Here is an 18669-nt window from a genome sequence, read left to right on the forward strand (position 1 = left end):
GAACACAGCTCCTGTGTTATTAGCAGAACGACCTGTAATTTATTATGTCATTCCTCATGCCACTGGCCCAGTTCAAACCTGCCCGTGTCTGGCAAACGTCTGTGAGCTAAAACCCATTCATCACCAAACGTGCTAAATTCAGGATGAAATATTCATTTAAGGCTTTGCCTATGCTCTTAAGGTAAATGTAAAAGATGCTTTAATGCTCTTGCACAGAAGAACAGAGGTGCCCCACGTATCCTGGCAACATTAATCACTCTCTCTATTTTTAAACCAGCAAAATTATTATATTAGTGTTTGTGGAAGTTTATTGTGTACAAGTTGGCTGTTACATTTCATCTGTTATATTAGTGACTACCCCTAACGAGAACGTTATTGGGGGCAGCACGGTGGCGCAGCAGTAGAGTTACTGCCTTACAGCACCTGAGTCCCAGGTTCGATCCTGGCTACAGGTGCTGCCTGTACGGAGTTAGTACCTTCTCCCTGTGCCTGCATGGGTTTCTCCGGGTGCTCCGGCTTCCTTCCAAACTCTAAAGACAAACATGTTTGTAGGTTAATTGGCTTCTGTAAAAATGGAAAAATCTGTAGGATGATGCTTATTGCTGGTCAGTGCGGACTTACTGGACCAAAGAGCCTGTTTACGCCCTGTATCTCTAAAGTAAATGAAAATCACATGTACAGGGAAAAGCTTTGTTTTGCATGCTATCCAAACAGATCAGATATACAATACATGAATACAATTAACTCCCACACTCCAAAGATGTGCAGGTTTGTAGATTAATTGGCTTCTGTAGTGATAGTGAATTGCCCCTAATGCTCGTGTACGGGGATTGTTGGTCAGCGTGGACTCGGTGGGCCAAAGGGCCTGTTTCCGTATTGTATCTCTAAACTAAACAAAACTGTGAAAGAAACGCCTGTCATTGTTCACTGATTCTCCAGTGGAAGCTTCAGCCATTATCTTTGCTGTTTGTTTAGGAGGCGTGACTGAGCAAACTACACCAGTGCCAAAACCCCGGGATCGGCCACAAGCCCCGACAGAACGCAGCACGCCCGAGTCCAGGTACGTTAATCGGCCCCTTCAACTTCACACCTGTATGGGAAAGCAGCAGAATTGTTGAAGTTAACAACTGCCAAACGCAATGCTCGCATTGATTTCAAGGGGGCTAGAATACAAAAACAGCGATATAATGCTCATGCTCCATAAGAAGCAGGTCAGGCTGCATTTGGAGTACTGGGAGCAATATCGGCACCATATCTGAGGAAGGATGTGCTGATGTTGGAGAGGGTCCAGAGGGGGTTTACAAGAATGATCCCAGGAATGAGTAGGTTAACATATGATGAGCGATTGATGGCACTGAGCCTGTACTCACTAGACTTTAGAAGGATGAAGGGGAGAGACCTCATTGAAACTTACCGAATAGTGAAAGGCCTGGATAGAGTGGACGTGGAGAGGATGTTTCCACCAGTGGGAGAGTCTAGGACCAGAGGTCATAGCCTCAGAATAAAAGGATGTACCTTTGGAAAGGTGATGAGGAGGAATTTAGTTTGGCAGAAGGTGGTGAATCTGTGCAATTCATTGCCACGGATGGCTGTGGAGGCCATCAATGGATATTTTTAAGGGAATTGGCAGATTCTTGATTAGTATGGGTGCCAGGAGTTATGGGGAGGAGGCAGGAGAATTGGGTTAAGAGGGAAAGATAGGTCAACCATGACTGAATGGCAGAGTGGACTTGATGGGCCGAATGGCCTAATTCTGCTCCTAGGACTTATGAACATTAGCAAAACCAAGGAGCTGATTGTTGATTTCAGTGAAGGCATGCTGAGGGACCATACACGTGTGTTCATTGGTGTTGAGGAAAGACTCTACAGCTTCAAGTTCCTGGTGTACACGTCTCTGATGATCCCTCCAGCACTTCGATATCATTACAAAGAAAGCTCACCAATATCTCTCCTTTCTCAGAAGTTTGCGGAGATCTGGCATGTCACCAAATACTCGATCAAACTTCCACATGTATACGGTGGAACGCTTACTGAGTGGTTGCAACACAGCCTGGTTCTGAAAATCCTCATTTCCCAGGAATAGATGAGGCTGCAGAAATGACTGATATTGTCCAAACCACTGGTCTCCCCACCATCAAAGGGACCGACAGGAAGCACAGCCTCGAAGGGAACCAATATCAGCAAAGACCTGCCCCACACTGACTTCTCACTGGAGCATCGGGAGGAAGGTCCAGCAGCCTGAGTACCATTACCGCCATGTTCAAAAATAGCTGCTTCTCATCAACTCTCAGGGTTGTGATCCATCCTAAAGGGCCTGTCCCACTTTCCCGAGTTATTCACGAATTCTCCCGAGTTATTCACGAATTCTCCCGAGTTGTTTAACTCTCAGAATGTTTGTAACGAGGCCGTAGCAGTCCGTAGATATATCGTAGCGGCTCGTTATGCCAGCCGTAGGTACTCGGGGCATCAGGTAAGTCGGGACGTTTTTTCCAGCCTGGTGAAAAATGCCCACGAGTAAAAAAATAGCATAACAAGCCACTACGATATATCCATGGACTCCTACTGCCTCCTACGGACTTGTTACTGGAGCATCGGGAGGAAGGTCCAGTAGGGTCTTGGTGAGACCACACCTGGAGTATTGCGTGCAGTTTTGGTCTCCAAATCTGAGGAAGGACATTATTGCCATAGAGGCAGTACAGAGAAGGTTCACCAGACTGATTCCTGGGATGTCAGGACTGTCTTATGAAGAAAGACTGGATAGACTTGGTTTATACTCTCTAGAATTTAGGAGATTGAGAGGGGATCTTATAGAAACTTACAAAATTCTTAAGGGGTTGGACAGGCTAGATGCAGGAAGATTGTTCCCGATGTTGGGGAAGTCCAGGACGAGGGGTCGCAGCTGAAGGATAAGGGGGAAATCCTTTAGAACCGAGATGAGGAGAACTTTTTTCACACAGAGAGTGGTGAATCTCTGGAACTCTCTGCCACAGAGGGTAGTTGAGGCCAGTTCATTGGCTATATTTAAGAGGGAGTTAGATGTGGCCCTTGTGGCCAAGGGGATCAGAGGGTATGGAGAGAAAGCAGGTACGGGATACTGAGTTGGATGATCAGCCATGATCATATTGAATGGCGGTGCAGGCTCGAAGGGCCGAATAGCCTACTCCTGCACCTAATTTCTATGTTTCTATGTTACGAACATTCTGCGAGTTTGAAAACTCGGGAGAATTTGTGAATAACTCCGGAAAGTGGGACATGCCCTAAGCCACAACACCAAACACAATGGACTTTGCTGCACTACGGTCACTCTGCATACTTTGGTCTTTGCACTATCATGGTCTAATTTAGTTGAGTTTAGTGATACAGTGTGGAAACAGGTCCTTCAACCCACCGAGTCCACAGTCCAAGACCAGCGATCCCTGCACACTAACACTCCCACACACACTAGGGACAATTTTACATTTATACCAAGCCAATTAACCTACAAACTTGTACGTCCTTGGAATGTGGGAGAAAACGGATGATCTTGGAGAAAACCCACGCAGGTCACGGGGAGAATGTACAAACTCCGTACAGACAGCACCCGTAGTCAGGATTGAACCCGGGTCTCTGGCGCTGTGAGGCAGTAGCTCTACCATTGCGCCACCGTGCCGCCCAGGGATGGCTGATAATTTATTGTCTATGAATTATTGTTACATCCAATGTGCCTGTGAGGCTCATTAGCAGCAACAGCAATAAGTATTTCTTGCAGAAGTAAAGAATTCATTGTGTAGAAAGGAACTGCAAATGTAGGTTTATACTGAAGATAGTCACAACGTGCTGGAGTAACTCATCAGGGCTCAGCTAACTTACCTCAACAGAAGGGTTCTGACCCGAAGCGTCACCCGTTCTTTTCCTCCAGAGATGCTGCATAACCTGCTGAGTTACACCAGCACTTTGTGTTTATCTAAGAAACTCATTGATCTGGAGCACTCGGCAAAGATTCTTGTTTCTTGTTTATCATTGAGATCCGGTCATCAGATAAGGTGATGTTCCACATGTGATGCTCTGTAACTTTCTCTGTCAGATGGTCACTAGAATCCCTTCCTCAGTGACTTGGTGCTTTTGCTCAATCAACTGAAACTATTCGACAGAGGTGATGGTGCTGGTGATGCCAGTATCAGCTGCTTGCTCAGGGCAATGCTGCTCCTTCTCAAATCATGCGGGTCTGGTCACGGGGAGAACATACAACAGGAGAAGGTACAAACTCTGTCCAGGCAAGCAACTGTAGTCAGGGTCAAACAGAACCTCAGCACTTGGTATTCGCACACTGATGGTCAATGCATAGCTTGCCGCAGTCAACATAATGAGGGCCTTGAAGGAAACATTCACCTCTTTTCTGGCAGTTTGTGTATAACACTGCAGCTTTGAGGTGTGGGAACGGTCTTGGGCGATCGCTGCCACACGTGCAGATGTCCATGCTTTCAGTCCCTTCAACACACCGTCTGAGGGACACGAGGACATCGAGGACAGGCACGAGTGGACAACCAGGAATGGAAGGACAGCCTCCACACTGAGCAATGACGAGCTGCTTCCTCAAGCAGCACCTAGGAGGATTTCAGCATCCTCAAACCCAGTCCCCCCTTCATCCTTTCCCCAAAGGTTGCATCCAAGTTCGTGCCATACGGTCATAAGTGATAGGAGCAGAATTAGGCCATTTGGCCCATCAAGTCTACTCTACCATTCAATCATGACTGATCTATCTCTCCCTCCTACCCCATTCTCCTGCCTTCTCCCCGTAACCCCTAACACCCATACTTATCAAGAATCTATCCATCTCTGCCTTAAAAATATCCATTGGCTTGGCCTCCGCAACTTTCTGTGGCAAAGAATTCCACAGATTCACCACCCGCTGGCTAAAGACATTTCTCCTCATCTCCTTCCTAAAGGAACGTCCTTTAATTCTGAGGCTATAACCACTTGTCCTGGACTGTCCTTCTAGTGGAAACATCCTTTCCGCATCCACTCTATCCAAGCCTTTCACTATTTGGTAATTTTCAATGAGGTCCCCCCCCCCATTCTTCTAACCTCCAGCGAGTAGAGGTCTTCCCGCCGTGAAGAAACACTGGAGTATGAAGATCTCAAGCACCACTGACTGAAAATCCCAGGCTCTGACAGTGCTGCGGCTACTGCAGACTTCACAGGATGGCGGCTGGTGATGGCTCACCGTGCTCACATGCTGACTCACATTGTCCCAGCAGGTTAACAATAGAATCTGTCCTTACCTCACGATCAACTCACAGCCGCCTCCCCCCCAGGTGAATTGGCTCACTGTTTGGCTTCACGTCATTAAGCTTCTCAAGTACAAGTATGCATTGACAACCCAAATGACCTTTAAACTCTCGCTGACTAACCACCTCAAACTTCAGCGGGGCTGTCAAATGCACCCTTATAGAAACCCCACTTACTCCACCCTAGTTGTCCTACCAGTTCCACAGCAGGCAGTGCAGAAAGCAAATAGCAATTTGATCCTTTATTGTGAGAGGATTTGAATATAGGAGCAAGGAGGTCCTACTGCAGTTGTACAGGGCCCTGCTGAGACCACACCTGGAGTATTGTGTGCAGTTTTGGTCTCCTAATTTGAGGAAGGACATTCTTACTATTGAGGGAGTGCAGCGTAGGTTCACCAGGTTCATTCCCGGGATGGCGGGACTGCCATATGCTGAGAGAATGGAGCGGCTGGGCTTATATTCACTGGAATTTAGAAGGATATGAGGGGATCTTATAGAAACATTAAGGGATTGGACAGGCTAGATGCAGGAAAAATGTTCCCGATGTTGGGGGAGTCCAGAACCAGCAATCACAATGTAAGGAATAAGGAGTAGGCCATTTAGGACTGAGATGAGGAGAGAAACAATTCACCCAGAGAGTTGTGAATCTGTGGAGTTCTCTGCCACAGAATGCAGTGGAGGCCAATTCACTGGATGTTTTCAAGAGAGTTAGATACAGCTCTTAGGGCTAACGGAATCTGGGGACAAAGCAGGAACGGGATACTGATTTTGGATGATCATATTGAATAGCGATGCTGGCTCGAAGGGCTGAATGGCTTACTCCTGCACCTATTTTCTAAAGTATGTTTCTATGGCCGCATCCATGTATTCCTCTCGTCATGGTTCCATCCTTCATGTGGATTTGTTCTGACCTTTGTTGGCCCCCAGTCTCTCAATTTCAAGTCAAGTCAAGTTTATTTGTCACATACACATACGAGATGTGCAGTGAAATGAAAGTGGCAATGCTCGCGGACTTTTGTGCAAAAGACAAACAACAAAACAACCAAACAAATTATAAACACAATCATAACACACATTTTCTTTTACATAATAAATAATAGAAGGAAAAACGTTCTGTAGAGTTAGTCCCTGGTGAGAAAGGCGTTTACAGTCCGAATTGCCTCTGGGAAGAAACTCCTTCTCAACCTCTCCGTTCTCACTGCATGGCAACGGAGGCGTTTGCCTGACCGTAGCGGCTGGAACAGTCCGTTGCAGGGGTGGAAGAGGTCTCTCATGATTTTGTTTGCTCTGGAGTTGCACCTCCTGTTGTATAGTTCCTGCAGGGGGGTGAGTGAAGTTCCCATAGTGCGTTCGGCCGAACGCACTACTCTCTGCATAGCCTTCTTGTCCTTGGCAGTTTCCTCACTAACTTTAGAGATTAAAAGGAAATCTCTTTAAGTACCGAGAAAGGGAGGTAACAGAGGCAAATACTGAACAATTAAATTTGCGTCAAGTCTAATCAGTCTTGCCTTTTAAGTGAAGAAAGATACAAAATGCTGGAGTAACACTGCAGGTCAGGCAGCATCACTGCCGAACATGGGTCGGTGATGGTTCGGGTCAGACTTGGCTTTTAAGTGTTGATGGACCCATGATTTTGTATCATTTTTTACAATGCTTTTAATCATTTTTCCAGTGATCTAGCTATATTTAAGCAATGCGATCTGGATTTACAGGTCCCTCCCAATGATCCTTGCAATATCACTTGCTTTATAAAGGGGCTGCCCCACTTTCACGACCTAATTCACAACCTTTTTTACTCGTGGACATTTTTCATCAGGCTAGAAAAACGCCCCGACCAACTTGATGCCACGAGGACCTACGACCTCGTGACGACCATGCTGCGAGTATGAGTCAAGGACAAACTCGGCAGAGGTCGTGAATTAGGTTGTGAAAGTGGGACAGGCCCTTAAACTGTGTCCTGAGCCCAGGACTGATCCGTCTGTCCACGCTCACTGGATGAGACTGTGCCTGTACTGCCACCTGCTGCTAACAGATGCTTACTGCAGCAAAACCATGGCTGTCGTCATGGCGCTACTTCAACACTGCTGTCCGGGATTTTACTGACACTGATCCTTCACTGCTCTTTCCATTCCCCTGTGCCTACCCCATGTTCTGAGGTCCTGTCTAGCAGCAGGGTAAACAGACCATGTAATAGAGTGATAGATACTGACCATGTATCTATCAGATGCACGCAGTCTCTTGCCCAGAGTAGGGGAATCGAGGACAAGAGGACACAGGTTTAAGGTGAAGGGGAAAAGAATTAATAGGAATCTGAGGGATAACTTTCTTCACACAAAGGGTGGTGGGTGTACGGAACAAGCTGCCAGAGGAGGTAGTTGAGGCAGGGACTATCCCAACATTTAAAAACAGTTAGACGGGTACATGGATAGGACAGGTTTGGATGGATATGGACCAAACGTGGGCAGATGGGACTAGTGTAGCTGGGCCACGTTGGCCAGTGTGGGCAAGTTGGGTCGTACGGCCCGTTTCCACACTATATGACTGTAATAGTGATGGATATGGGCCATGTAATAATGTGATAGATACAGACTATATGATAGTGACGGATCTGTCTGGAAGTTATAAAGTTATTATACCAATGCTGATAGATGCAGTGTCACACTGTACCACTGCCAGTGTTTACAAACAAGTATTGTTAACACCTGCATGGGTGCCTTTGTCTTCCCGCGAGGTTGCAAGGCACACCTTGATCCTGTCACTTCTCACATATTTACACTTGTAATTATTTTGATTAAGATTAAAAATGTGTCGGCAGAAAGAAAATGAGATCATTTTAAGAAGAGTTTAAGAAGGAACTGCAGATGCTGGACAATCGAAGGCAGACAAAAATGCTGGAGAAACTCAGCGGGTGAGGCAGCATCTATGGAGCAAAGAAAATGGGCAACGCCGCCTATTTCCTTTGCTCCATAGATGCTGCTTCACCCACTGAGTTTCTCCAGCATTTTTGTCTACCTTCATTTTACGAGGAGGTGCTGTTGTCTTGCTTCCTGATGCATGATGTGTTTCCAGCAGGAAAGGCGACGCCAAGCCTAAAGACCCGCCGTGGCTTTTGCTGGTAAACTCTGAGCCCAAGAGGAGGCCTGCTCCGCCCCGGCCTGGAAGGCGGCCTAGCCCCGGCGACACCCAGCGGGAGACGGACGAGAGCCGCTCCCTGAACCCCTTCGAAGTGGACGATGAGGAAACGGGCGACGTGTCTGAGAAACTGACTGATACCGCTCCCAAACCGACCCACCCGTGGTACGGTATTCAGCCAGCTGGCAGCCCGAAGATCAGGAAGCGGCCAGCACCCCCTGCACCAAATGCATCGCCCTCAGGTGAGCCTGTCCACTACGTTGTGCCTATTCAGGTGGACTTTCTGGGATATATTTGAGAAAGAATGGGTTCCTAGATAATTATTTCCACGATTGTTTGAAGTCTGGTAACTTGCAGCCACGGAGAGGCAGCTGTGGTATTTATTGTGTAGGCACAATGAACTGATGCTGGTTTACAAACAAAACCCACACGGTGCTGGAGTAACCCATCTGTTCCCGATGTTGGGGGAGTCCAGAACCAGGGGCCACAGTTTCAGAATAAGGGGTAAGCCATTTAGAACGGAGACGAGGAAACACTTTTTCTCACAGAGAGTGGTGAGCCTGTGGAATTCTCTGCCTCAGGGGGGCGGTGGAGGCAGGTTCTCTGGATGCTTTCAAGAGAGAGCTAGATAGGGCTCTTAAAAACAGTGGAGTCGGGATATGGGGAGAAGGCAGGAACGGGGTACTGATTGGGGATGATCAGCCATGATCACATCGAAGGGCCAAATGGCCTACTCCTGCACCTATTGTCTATTATCTATTGTCTATTGTCTGGTCAGACAGCATCTCTGGAAGACGTGTAGGAAGGAACTGCAGATGCTGGTTTACACCGAAGGTAGACGCAAAATGTTGGAGTAACTCAGCGGGACAGGCAGCATCTCTGGAGAGAAGGAATGGGTGACGTTTCAGGCCGGCTGCTGCCTTTCTTCATGGACTCCTCACGAATCTGAAGATGGGTTCATGTCATCTAGAAGATGGACACAAAATGCTGGAGTAACTCAGCGGGTTAGACAGCATTACTGGGAAAAAGGATGGGTGACGTTTCGGGTTGGAATCCATCTTCAGACTGTTCAGACCAAGAAGAAGTCTGAAGAAGGGTCCTGATTAAAAACCACACTGATCCATGTCTTCCAGAGATGCTGTCCGGCCTACTGAGTTATTCCAGCACTTTGTGTTTTTTCTATTATTTATTGTGTGTTGGAAGAAGATCCCAAAAAGATGTATAATTAGTTGAGAAAATAACTATTCCTTTCCCCTTGAAAGAGTCGGCACTATATCTTCGTAGCATTGAGCAACGAGTGCATTCAGTAGAAGATATTCAGACACATTAACACACGCCAGGTTCTACGCAGAGCAGGACAATAAACGCTGAATACTCCAGGATAGACAAAAATGCTGGAGAAACTCAGCGGGTGAGGCAGCATCTATGGAGCAAAGGAATAGGTGACGTTTTGGGTCGAGACCCTTCTTCAGTCTGAAAAAGGGTCTCGAGCCAAAACGTCACCTATTCCTTTGGTCTGAAGAAGGATCTCGACCCGAAACGTCACCTGTTCATTCGCTCCATAGATGCTGCCTCACCTGCTGAGTTTCTCCAACATTTTTGTCTACCTTCGATTTCTCCAGCATCTGCAGTTCTTTCTTAAACATTCCTAAATACGCCAGGTATTGGAAGCTCCCAAATAACAAAAGTAGGAAATGTTCAGCAGGTTTGGTAACATCTGTAGAGAGGACTAGAATAACATTTTGGGTCTTTCACCAATAAAGTTGGAATTAAATGGATTTAAAGGGGCTTTCAGAGTCACGGAACGAGGAAGTTCTCTACAATGGAGTGCATGAACAAATCTTCCTCTCTTCTTCTTGAGTATGGCGTGCACAGCCTAAAGTTGCAGGACAACTTGTTCTATTTGATCTTATTTGATTGTGCACGCCGGGTTGATTGCATTCGTCGAAACAGGGCGGACCATGTGAAGGTTGCAATCCCCACACCCCACAAACATATGATGTAAGAGGGAGCACTTTACATTCCTGGGGCTTTGGAATGAATTTGCGGAGGTGCAACTCCACAGTTCAGGCAGATTGCAATCCAACAGAGTTGCATCCGTGGATCCTCACAGGAAGATAGACACAAAGTGCTGGAGTAACTCATTGGGTCAGGCACATCTGTAGAGAAAAAGGACGGGTGCTGTTTCGGGTTGGGACCCTTCACACCCAAAATATTACCCATCCTGTTTCTCTACAGCTGCTGCCTGACCTGCTGAGTTACTCCAGCATTTTGTGTCTATCTTTGGTATATACCAGCATCTGCAGTTCCTTTCGGCACAACCCCATAGCAAGGTTCAAAACGCTTTGGGGGGTTTTAAATTAATTCTGCAGGGATTTGGGCCGTGTTGAAAGGGGAGGGGGATAAAGAGTAGACAAGATTGGAAGAGACGAATGGAAGAGAAACAGTGTGTTTTGGAAAGGACTAAGCTGAGAGTTAAAGGAAACCCAATGTTTAAGGTACATGTACAAGAGGTACATAAAACATGGCTGCTACAGGCAAAATAAACCACATAAGACATTCTGTAGGCTGTCAACCGCTGGGAACAAGATTGAGGAGAAAACCTAGAGATACGATGGTGCAGCAGGTAGAGCTGCTGCCTCACAGCACCAGATACCCGGGTTCGATCCTGACGACAGGTGCTGTCTGTCAGGAGTTTGTACATTCTCGCTTGAACGTGCTTCGGTTTCCTCCCAAACTACAAAGATGTGTGGGTTTGTAGGTTAATTGGCTTCAGTAAAAAATAGTAAATTGTCCCTTATGCCCCTGTCCCACTTAGGAAACCTGAACGGAAACCTCTGGAGACTTTGTGCCCCATCCAAGATTTCTGTGCAGTTCCCGGAGGTTTTTGTCAGTCTTGCTACCTGCTTCCACTACCAGCAACCTCCGGCAACCACCTGCAACCTCCGGGAACCGCACGGAAACTTTGGGTGGGGCGCAAAGTCTCCAGAGGTTTCCGTTCAGGTTTCCTAAGTGGGACAGGGGCATTAGTGTGTGTAGGACGGTGCTAGTGTGAAGGTCGGTATCGACTCGGTGGGCCGAAGGGCCTGTTTCCGCATGGTATCTCTAAACTAAACTAATGTAATATGCAAAAGCCACAGGCTAGTGATAGTGGGGGAATTCAAATATCTATTTGGAGATGGCTAGCAATCACATAGATGGCAAAGAAGAAGATTATCTGATGCCTGTTCAGGGAAACTTTCTTGATCAGTGCATTTCTGGCTCAACAAAGGGGAGGTAGCAGTGTTGTTCTTTGGGAAACGAGCCAGGCCAACTGGAGAAATTATCAGGGGAATATTGAGGAAGTAGCCGTTGTAAATTTAGAATAACTGGAAAAGGATGTATAGGACACCACGGTAAAAATAGTCAGAGACTGAGGGGATTCAGTGGGATGGTGATAAATTTAGTCTCAATAAACTGGAATCAAAGCTTGGCAGGCAAAACCTCTAAATATCTTTGAATCTTTTACGGTATAACTATTTTGACTGAAGTGAGGGTCAGTGACTTCCAGAGATGCACATCAGTGACCTCTTCACACTTTTTATGTTGGTTCAATAGATATCCATTCAGTTGGCACTGGCGAGCGCATACTTGTGCCAATATGGAACTGCTCCTCATAATGGATTTTAGTAACATGGTATCAAAGCATATTGTGCCCTGGTTTGTCTCTCCTTAAACAGAGTGGAGTATGATGAAATAGACGCTTTTCCTGAATCGTTAAATCGTTGAATGGGCTCGCCCCGCCTTGCCTCTCTGAGCTGCTCCACCCATACGCTCCTGCCCGGCGCCTCAGGTCAGCTGATCAGCTGCTCCTTGAGGTACCAAGGTCTAAGCGGAAGCTCAGAGGGGACAGAGCCTTTTCTGTTGCTGCTCCGGCACTCTGGAACACCTTGCCGTTGCACATCAGACAGGCCCCCTCACTGTCCATCTTCAAATCCACCCTAAAAACTCATTTGTATTCTCTGGCTTTCGACACTGGCTGAGACATTGCTCCTGTTTTTAGTGCTTTTAATGTCTTTTAATTTTTACTGTTTTATAGTCCTTTGTTTTACGGTTTTTAATGGTTTGTAATAACGTCTTGTCCATGAGTTCTCATGTACAGCACTTTGTGGCAACTGCAGTTGTTTAAAGTGCTTTATAAATAAAGTTATTATTATTATTATTATTATTATTATTAACATCAGTCATTTCTACAGTACCGCACATCAGCCATAATGTTTGAGCCAAACATGATGCCAAGTTAAACTGATCTCATCTGCCTGAATGTGATCTATGACCCTCTATTCCTTTCACTTCCATGTGCTTATCTACAAGCCACTATCATATCTACCTCAAACATGCTGGAGAAACTCAGCGGATGCAGCAGCATCTATGGAGCGAAGGAAATAGGCAACGTTTCGGCCCGAAACGTTGCCTATCTCCTTCGTTCCATAGATGCTGCTGCACCCACTGAGTTTCTCCAGCATTTTTGTGTACCTTCGATTTTCCAGCATCTGCAGTTCTTTCTTAAACATCACATCTACCTCCACCAATGCATTCCACGACTTTTCCCTGCTCACCTACGCCCTCTAGTGTTGGGACATTCTCATCCTGGGAACAACATTCTGATTGTCCACCCTGTCAATGCCTCTCCTAATTTCATCTACAGTAAACTATCGTTTTACCGACCTCTTTATAACGGATTTGGGTTATAGCAGACAGACCTACCGTCAGCTGCCCACGCCACTCCCCGGCTGCCTGCAGCACTGGCTGCCCCTTGTCGCCCCCGACTCGCGCCTCTTCTAAGCCACACCGCCAAAGCTTACCTGGTCTCCGGCCACCCACGGGCCACGACCATTGACTCCGCCGATCCTCTCCTCTCCTCTCCTCTCGGGGCCGACAACTCACCTGGATTCCAGGCCCAGTTCTGGACCAAGAGTCTGAAGAAAGGTCTGGACCCAAACCACCACCTATCCATGTTCTCCAGAGATGCTGCCTGACTCGCTGAGTTACTCAGCACTAAGTTTCCTTTTATGTATTAATCAGCAACTGCGGTAGTTTGTTTCTACTGCTTATATAATGATATTCTCTAACTCGGTTATAGTGGACAATAGGTAAGAATGATCACCCCCTCCCCTGCACCTCGTGTTCCATCATAACGAGGGTTTACTGTACTTCACCAGCTGTACATCATCAGATTGCGGGGATTTAACTAGTTTTGTCTTGAACATACCAAATCTAGTTAGTTCAATTTCAGAATCAGAATCAGAATCGCACTTTTATTCGCCAAGTATGTTTTGCAACATACGCGAAATTTCATTGGCCAGGTCAGTCATACAATTAAAAGCACCAGATCACTCAAAAAAACACATTTTAACATGAACATCCACCACAGTGACTCCTACACATTCCTCACTGTGATGGAAGGCGAAATAAAGTTCAAGTCCTTCCTTAGTTCTTCTCCTCGATCGTGGGCCTCGAGCCCCCGGGTGACGGGATGATCTTGACGACATAGCCGGCGGCATTCGGGCCCTCCGCGTCGAGGCGTTCAGCTCCTGCATCAGGGGGATGTCAGCTCCCCCGCGATGGTCGATCGAACCTCGCGTCGGGGCTGGTCGAACCTTCCACGACTCCCGTTGGAACTCCCTACTCAGCCTCACTCGAGACAGCGAGCCCTTGATGTTGGTTCCGCGGTGGGAGCGATCCCAGGCAAGGGATCCGCTCCGATGTTAAGTCCGCGCCCTGCGGTGGGGCTCACGACAGTCCGAAGAGGCTTCCAGCTCCAGCGATGGTGGGCCACAGAGCCCGGAGAATGTGATCCGAAAATTGATCACATCTCTGGGATGGATAGAACTTGAAAAAAAGTTTCCCCCGATCCCCTCCCTCCTCCCCCCACATAAAACAAACCAAAGAGTTTATTTTAGTTTCTCTTCTGTGTCTGGTATTTTATATCCATCCTTTCCTGGTCAAATCTGTCCTCAGACATTCCCATAATAAGATTATGTAAGATTTTAGCAAAGTAGACTTTTAGAATCATAGAAGTTTTAAGCCACTAAAGACTGACAGTGAAAAGTTCTGTTGACTATTTATAAAGTAATAATCTCTATCATGTGTTATACGGTACTTTGTGGTACATACGTGATTATATATATTGGGAATGCAAATTATTATGTGTAGGAAGGTACTGCAGATGTTGGTTTAAACCAAAGATAGACACAAAATGCTGGAGTAACTCAGCGAGACAGGCAGCATCTCTGGAGAGAAGGAATGGGTGATGTTTCGGGTCGAGACCCTTCTTCAAACTGATGGAAATTATGCTAAATAAATACGAATTATTATTCCTGATTGAATTGCATTTGAACCCTTTAACAGAAGAAAATGTTTATTAGTTAAATAAATAATCATAGCATTTAACTGGAAGACGGACACAAAAATAAGAATAAGAAGTAAGCCATTTAGAACGGACACGAGGAAACACTTTTTCTCACAGAGAGTGGTGAGTCTGTGGAATTCTCTGCCTCAGAGGGCGGTGGAGGCCGGTTCTCTGGATACTTTCTAGAGAGCTAGATAGGGCTCTTAAAGATAGCGGAGTCATGGGGATATAGGGGGAAGGCAGGAACGGGGTGGGGGATGATCAGCCATGATCACATTGAATGGCGGTGCTGGCTCGAAGGGCCGAATGGCCTGCTCCTGCACCTAATGTCTTGTCTATTGTCTAAAAAACTGGAGTAACTCAGCGGGTCAGGCAGCATCTCTGGAGAGAAGGAATGGGTGACGTTTGAAGGATCTCGACCCGAAACAATTCTCCAGAGATGCTGCCTTTCCCGCTGGGTTACTCCAGCATTTTGTGTCTGTCTTTGCATCTGCAGTTCCTCGCTTCACATAGCATTTAACTTTTCAATGTAATTTGAGTTATCAATTGAGTTATCAATCTCTTTCAGCCCAGCGCTCAGTCTTCTCCGCAACCCCTTCCCCTTCCCTCAGCATGGAAAGCATTCCCGGGAGCTCCGCAAGGTCTACTCCAGAACTACGCAGGAGGTTTGAAGACAGCCCTGGCAAGGGCCCAGAGGGTGAGGGTCCAGAGGTGACCAGTGAAGATCCAGAGGTGACGAGTGAGAGCCCAGCAGTGGCTAGTGGGAGCCCGGAATTGGCCAGCACAAGTCCAGCGGACAAGACTCCGGAGACCTCCAGCGAAACTCCAACGGTGGCCGGCGAGATCCCAGAGGCGGCTGGTGAGTGGCCAGCAGTGACCGGCACAAGCCTGGAGGTGGCACGAGGAAGCCCAGGGGTGGCTAGTGGGAGTCCAGCAACCAAAGAGTCCAACGCAACATCTACTGAAGGACCAGCACCACCAGTCTATCACCGGCCTCCCCCTAAACCTCCGGCTTCCCCACGTCACCCATCTCCAGAATCGAACAGATTAAAAGCTGCCAGCTCTGACCAGCCAAAGGTAGGTGTGGAGATGGTGCGTCACTAAACATACAATAAATGAAACGTTCAGCTTATCTGAGAGAGGAACTTATAGAGGGGGGGGGATCATGCCTGTTGAATCTGATTTAGTTTTTTTTGGAGAGATGACCGAAAATGCGTGGACAGGGGAATGGAAATGATTGTGGGTAGATTCTTGACTAGTTTCGTTTAGAGGTCACCGAGCCTGCATCGACCAGCGATCCCCGCACACCAACACGATCCTACACACACTAGAGACAATTTACAATGACACTAAGCCAATTAACCTACAAAACTGTACGTCTTTGGAGTGTGGTAGGAAACTGGAGATCCTGCAGGTCACGGGGAAGACGTACAAACTCCGTACAGACAGCACCCGTAGTCGGGACCGAACCCAGGTCTCTGGCGCTGTGAGACAGCAGCTCTACCGCTGCGCTTCCATTGCCCGAAGTCTGTAGTAAAACATATGGCTAAGATAGACAATAAGCTGAAGAGAAAAGGATTGAACTTCTGCCGCCGAGGCCTCACCGCAGTTGACGCCCCACTTGGCGCCTCCGTGGTGCTGGCCCGGGCCCCAGACGCGGGCTCCATTGACTGCTCCGCCGACCCAGGCTTCTACTCGGCGATCCGGAATGCATCGAGGCCTCGATTAAGGCATCCGACCGCGTTCCCAGTCCACAGGGGCGGCGCATGACCCTTTGGGAAACTGGTGAATGCTCCCACTTCACATGAGAACCCTGTACAATAACGCGGGGCGTACAGTCCCTGACTCTGCCCCCACATGGTCATGCATTGATCAATGGTTCTTCCCGTGTACAAAGCTATGATGAAATTCTGGCATACATTTCAGTAGAGTATTGCTATACCTAAGCACAATCCCCGATTAGAACAAAGAGCACAGAAATAGTTCACTGAGACTGCATGCAAGAGTCGCCAGATTCTGGTGCCATTTTCACTCCAGTCTGGTCCGCATGCTAGTTATGTGATATTAATTATGGCATTGTAAGCAATGTTCATAGTTCATAAGTTCTAGGAGCAGAATTAGATGATTTGGCCCATGAAGTCTACTCTGCCATTCAATCATGGCTGATCTATCTTTCCTTCCCAACTACAACTTACTATTGAGGGAGTGCAACAAGGTTAATTCCCGGGATGGCGGGACTGTCATATGCTGAGAGAATGGAGCAGCTGGGCTTGTACACTCTGGAGTTTAGAAGGATGAGAGGGAATCTTATTGAAACATATAAGATTGTTAAGGGTTTGGACACGCTAGAGGCAGGAAACATGTTCCTGATGTTGGGGGAGTCCAGCACCAGGGGCCACAGTTTAAGAATAAGGGGTAAGCCATTTAGAACAGAGATGAGGAAACACTTTTTCTCACAGAGAGTTGTGAGTGTGGAATTCTCTGCCTCAGAGGGGGGTGGAGGCCGGTTCTCTGGATACTTTCAAGAGAGATCTAGATAGGGCTCTTAAAGATAGTGGAGTCAGGGGATATGGGGAGAAGGCAGGAACGAGGTACTGATTGTGGATGATCAGCCATGATCACATTGAATGGTGGTGTTGGCTCGAAGGGCTGAATGGCCTGCTCCTGCACCTATTGTCTATTGTCTATGCTTTCTAACGGTGTATCTGTAGATGTTTGTAAGTGTCTTTGGAGACACGCTAACTTTTCTCATTCTGCGGAAATCAAAGGTTCTATTCCAACTATTCCGTGACTCCGACTAATGCTTTCCAAGTGCTGACTGGAACTAGCAAATATGTCAGGACATTTAAAGGGCATGATAAGCGAGCTTTGTTACTGATTCATGAGGCTGATCATATCAACACAGCTGGAAGTATCTCTCCCACGCGTTCGTTCACACAACCTTTGATCAGACAATTAAATGTTCTTTTTGCAGTCGTCTTGCAAAGAAAATCCATTTGACAGAAAATCCTCTCCGGCCGGAGGTCCGGTCCCACTCAGACCACGGAGAGGGCCGAAGCCAGCTCGTCCGCCAGCCCCCGGTCACGGCTTCCCACTCATCAAACGCAAGGTGGGTACAAATCAGGGCTTCCAGCAGTCACGCCTTCCCTCCAAGATCAGAATTCGGCCACTCAGCCCATCAAGTCTGCTCTGCCATTCAATCATAGCTAGACACAAACAGCTGGAGTTGCTCTGCGGGACAGGTAGCATCTCTGGAGAGAAGGAATGGGTGACGTTTCGGGTCGAGACCCTTCTCTGAAGAAGTACCACTGTGCCGCCCGGCCTGATTCTAGGTCCTTGTGCTGCCTTAATAGAAGTGAATCCTCCTACGACTTCTTCAGAGAACGGTCTCGATCCGAAATGTCACCTATTCCTTCTCTCCTGAGACGCTGCCTGTCCCGCTGAGTTAACTCCAGCTTTTTGTGCCTACCTTCGGTTTAAACCAGCATCTGCAGTTCCTTCCTACACAGTCTAGTTGATCATAATGTTTAATCCTATTGAATATTAATTAATTTGTCAAACCATCAATGGTGCCAGTGTCTGCGATAAAACAGAAGTTAGAGACAATCATGCGTCTGTAAAATCCAGACACAGCAAAGATTGGAGCTTCTTAGAGCCCCCTCGGTGATGGCTGACCATGGGTGTCTCCAGAGTGCTATTCCCTATATGGAGGACATTCCCTATATGTGCGTGACTTTGTTTAACATGGGGAGACTGGTGCACAGACAGCCATCTTGACAGATCTGGGTCAGGATCCAGTGGCTTGGAGTCCAAGACGACCGGAGACCTGTTTCTGCTGCAGCCTTCATCCACCTTCCCCAGCCGTTGAGACGCTCCACT

The 18669-nt window shown here is 47.3% G+C and overlaps 1 protein-coding gene across 2 annotated transcripts in view; it reads left to right on the forward strand.

The window, feature by feature from the left end:
- micall1a (MICAL-like 1a) overlaps positions 1 to 18669 on the forward strand; it is an 89535-nt gene that overhangs the window by 60138 nt on the left and 10728 nt on the right. Inside the window, exons 7-10 of one of the 2 annotated variants that reach the window (XM_055663011.1) lie at positions 976 to 1060; positions 8337 to 8641; positions 15359 to 15867; positions 17765 to 17899. In XM_055663011.1, the coding sequence (XP_055518986.1) occupies positions 976 to 1060; positions 8337 to 8641; positions 15359 to 15867; positions 17765 to 17899 (1034 nt within the window). The remainder of the gene's footprint in view (positions 1 to 975; positions 1061 to 8336; positions 8642 to 15358; positions 15868 to 17764; positions 17900 to 18669) is intronic. The other variant, XM_055663012.1, reaches the window with a different exon arrangement.

The sequence above is a fragment of the Leucoraja erinacea genome, chromosome 37 (assembly GCF_028641065.1).
Source record: "Leucoraja erinacea ecotype New England chromosome 37, Leri_hhj_1, whole genome shotgun sequence".
Taxonomy (NCBI): domain Eukaryota; kingdom Metazoa; phylum Chordata; class Chondrichthyes; order Rajiformes; family Rajidae; genus Leucoraja; species Leucoraja erinaceus.